The sequence below is a fragment of the Cryptomeria japonica genome, chromosome 10 (assembly GCF_030272615.1).
Source record: "Cryptomeria japonica chromosome 10, Sugi_1.0, whole genome shotgun sequence".
NCBI lineage: Eukaryota > Viridiplantae > Streptophyta > Pinopsida > Cupressales > Cupressaceae > Cryptomeria > Cryptomeria japonica.
Window position 1 is genome coordinate 246,606,639 of NC_081414.1, and position 6,158 is coordinate 246,612,796.

Here is a 6,158-nt window from a genome sequence, read left to right on the forward strand (position 1 = left end):
TCTTGAACATCAAAATAGTGCATCAAATGGGATGCTCCTGCATTAAAGTACACACTCTAAAGCATCTAAATATTTTTCTTGTAAGATTTGAAAGTTTGATCACTATTTTGGATGACATTTAGGTATTTTTTTTGATTGGCCCAAAGGAGGAATGTGGATCATTGATTATTATCTCCACTATTTATAGGTTGTACTACAACAAAATATTTGTCTCAATTTTATCATCCATAAATGCAAAATATACTATATGGGATTTTTTTGTTTAGTTTGTATTGCCAGTTTGAATTGGTGTTCATTTTAATAAGAAAATTAGGAGTTGTTTAGGTGGTCACCTGCAACTCATAGTTGGTTGTATGTCTCACAAATGGCTGTACCATTCTGAAGAAAGCTTGTTACACGTTACTATGTTATATTTTCTTAGATCTCTTGACTAACTTGCTTGTTTTTTTTTAAGGATTACAATCTTTCGAGCAATTTTCAATTTCTTGCAATTAGTCTTCAATCTATTTGATGAAATATTTTATCTGACAAAATTTGGAGAGCTCAAACATTCTTTTCATTCATCTTATTAGTGAACAAAAAATGAATCCTAACAAATAGATAATACAAAACAAAAATTGGTTTGCTGATGTGGCAGATAGTTTGGAAGCTCACAATCTATTTTTTAGCTTAATTCTCCCTATATATCCCCCTATGTTTTACTAATTTCCACGAGCATGTGACCTCTTTTCTTATTTGTTAGAAGTTGAGTTTGTATGAGGTTACACATCGAAAATAAATAAATTCGTGCTATCCCATGTGTAGCTAATGCTTATGATGCTTTGTAGTCTGATATCTAATCAACTTTGTATTTGCCACAATGGTTGGTACTTGTATTTTGTAACTCTCTCTTTTATTTATTGGAAAGATGCATATATTAATCAAAATAAAAAGCATACAATTTCCAATTTCCATTTAGTTATGTAATTGGCAACATCTTTGATGAGCAAAGAGACTTATAAAGTTTTCAACACTCTAGTCTTTATACATTTAATGATGACAAAGCTATCACAAAATAATTTAATATCTAAATTAAATGAAATAAAATAATTTTATTTCATTTGTTTTAATTTTGAATATATTATTGACAATATCACATATTTGTAAATGTGAAATAAATTGAAATTTGATATCTCTCGACGTATAGTTTTTTTAAAATATAGTTATGCTAGTGTAGATTCGTTCCTACATATGCCTCATTTATTTGAGCCATTTAATATTTGTTGAACTAAACATTACTAAAGATTACATGTTTGGAGACTTCCACCATCTTGAAATTTTTTACAAGTCAAAGAGATGCCCTTTTTATTTGTTGGGTTATATGGATTTTCTTACATGTGCCTTCCTTGTCCCGGGTCAAACATAATTTTAGACAAAATGACTTATATTCTTTAAAATTAAATTAAATAAGATAAGATCACGTTTTAAATTAATCGTACTTTACATAACAACATGCCCTCAAATTTGCATTTCTTGAAGTTTATTCTATTTTATCTCAAGATAGATTTTGCTTTTTTTTTGAAAAAAGTTATTTTTTTTTTAATGGAGGAATCAATACTTAGTGGGGCTCACGAAGTGAAGTCTTAATACACATCACCATAACCTTCATTTGCATGAGTCGCCTTCCATCCATGGAAAAGAAATCTAGGAGATTTGAACCTATAATCATCGTTCATGTTTTTTAATGAGTTCATTCTACCTTTAAGGAACCTATTTAAGAATTATTTTATTTAATTAAAAACTATTTTATGGTTTTGATTTTATTACTCTAATTTGTTTGGGTATCATCATCCTTATGGTTTTGATTTTATTACTCTAATTTGTTTGGGTATCATCATCATTGTCAAATGGTACTCCATACAATTTCTAAAATCGCAAAGCATAATAGAATTTTGTGAAATTTTCAGTAGCTAAATTTTCATGATCTACATCCCCATTGCTGTAAAAACATAAAAAATAAGACAAAAAAAACACACTGTTTTGCAAGTCTGAAAGTTTTTTGTAAGTGCCATTTTATATAGAGATTAGCAGCCAACATGATTTAATGACAAAGACTATAGTGTAAACACCTAGATAATACTGAATTCAAATCTTCTATTAAAATAAATAAAAATAAAAATAATTGTCCATTATTAGTCGACAAACTTATCGATTAACGAATCTTGCTTCGACATTTGAGTCAGTTCATCTCCCCCGACTTTACCCCCTGGATCGATTCACACTCACTTCAAAACGATTCTTATAATATTCAACGGATGTCAAAACTTCAGGGCTGTCCACCTCCATCCATTCATGTAACCCGCTTGTTTGGATATTCGAAGGAACAAGGAAATATTCGCCCAAAGAAGAAATATATTGTAGGCAGGGGCACAGCCATTGTTAGCAGCAGCAAACATTTAGCAATGAGCATGGCGTCGGAAGTGGGAGAGGAAGAGGGTGTGTATTCGGTGTGGGCAATGCCAGCCCCTGAGAAGAGGCAGGGCATTCGGGAAGTGATGAACAAGCTGAGCAGCGAATTTGGAGGGCCTTCGTTTGAGCCTCATGTGACCGTAGTTGGCGCTCAGAGGATGAGCAAGGCCGATGCCTGTTCCAGATTAGAAGCCGCCTGCAGGACCCTAACGCCTTACACCTGTTCGCTCACTCAGGTGGCCTGCGGCACCTTCTTCTACCAGTGTATTTACGTTCTGGTCGATCCAACCCCTCAGGTAATTATATATTAGGTTTCAGATTAGATGCTGCTGTGGAGAGGATTCTCTTCTATCAATTATAGTGAGAGTTATGGGTTTTTTCCCATGGGTACCCAGCGAGTTGAATTCTGTTGTTTATTAAACAATTTAGTTTTTTATCAGTTAAGTTCATTGTGATTTGGTGTAAGGGCTAAAGGGCGTTAGTTAATTTAGGTCACTGCCAAGGTATATGCCTGTTTGGCATATGTTAGTTGCTTTCTGTTGATCACTTCTATGCCATAGGTCAATTAGAATTACAACAGCTTAAATGTTGAGTTCCTTCCTGAAGGTCATAGTTTGATCTTTTAGTGTAGATTGAAATCCATAAGTATTTGCTTTTGAATTTGAAGTTGTATCATCTGAGTTCAAACTTGGTTATCTTTGCAATACCCACTCTGACTTACCACGCGCCCAAGCCCTAATGGATGGTATTTGTTGTTTTTAATCCACCGATTTGGGCTTTTTTTTCAATTCAAGGATGAGTCGGACATAAATTTGTAGTATATTATTTTGAGGTTACGGCTAAGCTAGACACCTTTTTGCTGTACGTCTTTTTAGGCCACAGCAAAGGCAAAAACATAATGGGTGTATGTTGTTGTTTGTATCGGTCATGGCCAAGCCACCAATTTGGCATATGGCTTTTAAGTTATGGCCAAGCTGCTAATTTGGCATATGTTATATAGATATGATATTCCACAATCCATGTAATGATTGAGATTGCTTCTGGTGAATTGTTGAAAATACTTCCAGTCCTTAGCAGAAGCATTCTCAATCATCGGCCTATGTTGTCGTGTAGGTCATGACCAGTGCCACAAATTTAGCATATATTATTTCTTTTCTCACGGCCAAGCCAGATGCCAGTTTGACATATGGTTTTTTAGGTCATGCCAAATCAGGCGGCAATTTTGCCAAGTTTTTAGGTCACGTTAGAAGGTAAATGGCGAGAAATCTTATTGTGGGATTAAGCTCACACGCAGTCTGATTTGCTAAACTGGCGTCAATATGTATGGCTACGACACCAAAAAGGTGGCTAGAGTGGCTGCCACCTAAGACACAATATAAATTAAAAGGTTATCAAGCACAAACATGCCGAATTAGGGTCTGATGTATAATGGAACTTTTGCACCTGTGAATTCCAATCTCATGAACAAGCTTGGATTGTAAGCCAGATTTTCCAGTCTACCTTCATTTGGATTGCCTTGTAATCCCACCTGCCAGAGGTGCCTTGGAGATGAGCAAACTCACTGTCTCCAGGTCTTTGATAAGTGGTCTGTCTGCCTTTGAGCCATGATCCTTGTCAACTCAAAAAACAAGCAAGGTAAATCGATGGGTTTTCTTGAAATTGATATGTAACATTCTAATACTCTGTTGCAGGTTATGCAAGCAAATCTGAAGGCAAGTCGTTGCTTTGGCATAGTTGACAAACCCCAGCCATACATGCCACATTTAAGCCTTTTATATGGAGATCTACCTGAGGAGGACAAACAGAAAGCCAAAGTGAAGGCAGAGTCATTCAATCATCTTCTCTGCAATACAGAATTTGAGGTCTCCAGTTTATGCTTGTACAAGACAGACACTCAAGACAAGTCGCTCCAATCGTGGGAGAAAGTGGCTGAGTGTAATCTTAGAGACTGCACTGAGACTGAGAATTATACCTAAGCTGAAATCTCAACGACTCGCGTTCTGTGTATCTAAATAAATTGCAGGAATAATGCCTCTACATGCTTGTCTCCAAATTCAGTGTCGTTGTATCCTTTGACTGTTACATATTAAGATAAAATAAGAGTTGGCATAAATCGATTTAGGGCTGCCTTACTATGTCAAGAGCATCTGGTAATGTGGTCTGCAGTATGTGTTGTAATGGTTGAGAATCAATATGGAGAATCTTCTAACTGGATTCAGACTCAAATGTTTATCCAAAGGATCTATGTATTAGTGCTACAGGAATTTGACCTCCACCAGTCTACTATATAAGTAAAGAAAAGCTCATTTGACCGAGCTATTTGACATCTTAGTGTAAACAATTAGGGTATCCTCGCCAAAAAATGTAGACCAAAAAGCATAGTTCAGTCTTCAAATAGTTAATGAGCCATGTCAATAAGGATTTTCTTAAATTTATTGTCTCACGAGGTATACTGTAAAGCAGATTTACTTTTAGTTTAAGAGTATATTTATAATTGCCATATGATAAAACGCCCCAATATAACCTATTTTGCTTTTATATAAGAGCTAGATAGTTGACTTCAACATATCAAAATAAGATGAGAAGGACCACAACTTTTAAAGTAGGCCAGCAACATTTTTGATTAAGGAAAAGTAATTCAATTTGTCTCTGCACAAATTTATGACAGAATCCAATGGAAAATAACAGTTAAATTGTATGATCACTCAGCACATCTACGTTTGAGTGAAATTTATAAGATTCTATATAAGTTGTGATACAAATTTTATTTTATAATCAAAATTGACTTTTGGAGAAAAGAGAGACGGGAAACTCAAAATTTTGAGTTACTTCAGAACAGAAACGTTTTTTTTTTTTTTTTTTCTTTCTCAAGAATCAGGAAAACATATGGGAGGCATGAAAGGTGAGCGCGTGTATACGATGTTTGTTCATAGTGTATAATATTGTCTGCAATTGTAATTGGATTATATGCCAGCTATTAAGGTTCTAAAGCATGTTTAAGGCTTTAATCTAGGAAACCTTTCAAAGGCCGGTCGGGTTAGGTTAGATCTACCATTATCCTAATTTAACAAACAGGAAAGGTAGTTTTGGCAACAACAACATGAGTGGCCTGCCATGAAAGCTACATATCCTCTACTTGTGTCATTTCAGGGTGCCGCAGGCTTTGAGCTATTGGGAATGTAATAAATAACAAATGATTTGAATTTGATGTATAGTAAGAAAACCTTCATCGATGCAACACTGTTGCAAGGCAGGGACTTCAAAGCGGTTTTAAATGAGCAACATGGAAATACTGTTAATTTTTTAGAGTGCTTTGGTATTGAAATGAAAATAGCACTAGCAGCAAAAGGGTTTTTAATGCAATAATTTTTGAGTACAAAAAGTTGTTTAGTCAGGTCAGAGTGATCTTTTGATGCAAATATGGTATACTTTATGTTAAGGTGGAGTGAATTATTGTTGTTCCCACATCAAACAAGGTATAAGGTAGTTAGAGCAGGAGCACATTGTGCCCTTGGTAGGTTAGTATAGTGCATTTTTCCACTGAATGGATGGTCAGATACAAAGACATTTTTCAGTATTTGTAGAAGAATTAGAAAACATGCAACAACGAGGCTAAGATGCCACATGAAACATTATGCATTACACGTTATATGCAAGTTGAAAATTCTCTGGCTAGCCACCAGATTTCTGACAGTATTGTTATGGATAGA

The 6,158-nt window shown here is 35.0% G+C and overlaps 1 protein-coding gene across 1 annotated transcript; it reads left to right on the top strand.

Annotated features, from left to right (window-relative positions):
• Positions 1 to 2,177: 2,177 nt before the first annotated feature.
• Positions 2,178 to 4,774, top strand: LOC131066595 (cyclic phosphodiesterase). Its single transcript, XM_058001402.2, has 2 exons — positions 2,178 to 2,744; positions 4,140 to 4,774. Exons 1-2 carry the CDS (start codon positions 2,295 to 2,297, stop codon positions 4,422 to 4,424), a joined length of 735 nt encoding a protein of 244 aa, XP_057857385.2. The 5' UTR covers positions 2,178 to 2,294; the 3' UTR covers positions 4,425 to 4,774.
• The last annotated feature ends 1,384 nt before the right edge of the window (positions 4,775 to 6,158 follow it).

Excerpts from the sequence above, each read along its gene's own strand:
- LOC131066595 (XM_058001402.2), top strand. The coding sequence starts at position 2,295 with ATGTCAAAACTTCAGGGCTGTCCACCTCCATCCATTCATGTAACCCGC. Across the intron at positions 2,745-4,139 it reads TGGTCGATCCAACCCCTCAG|GTTATGCAAGCAAATCTGAA; the intron begins GTAATTATATAT and ends ACTCTGTTGCAG.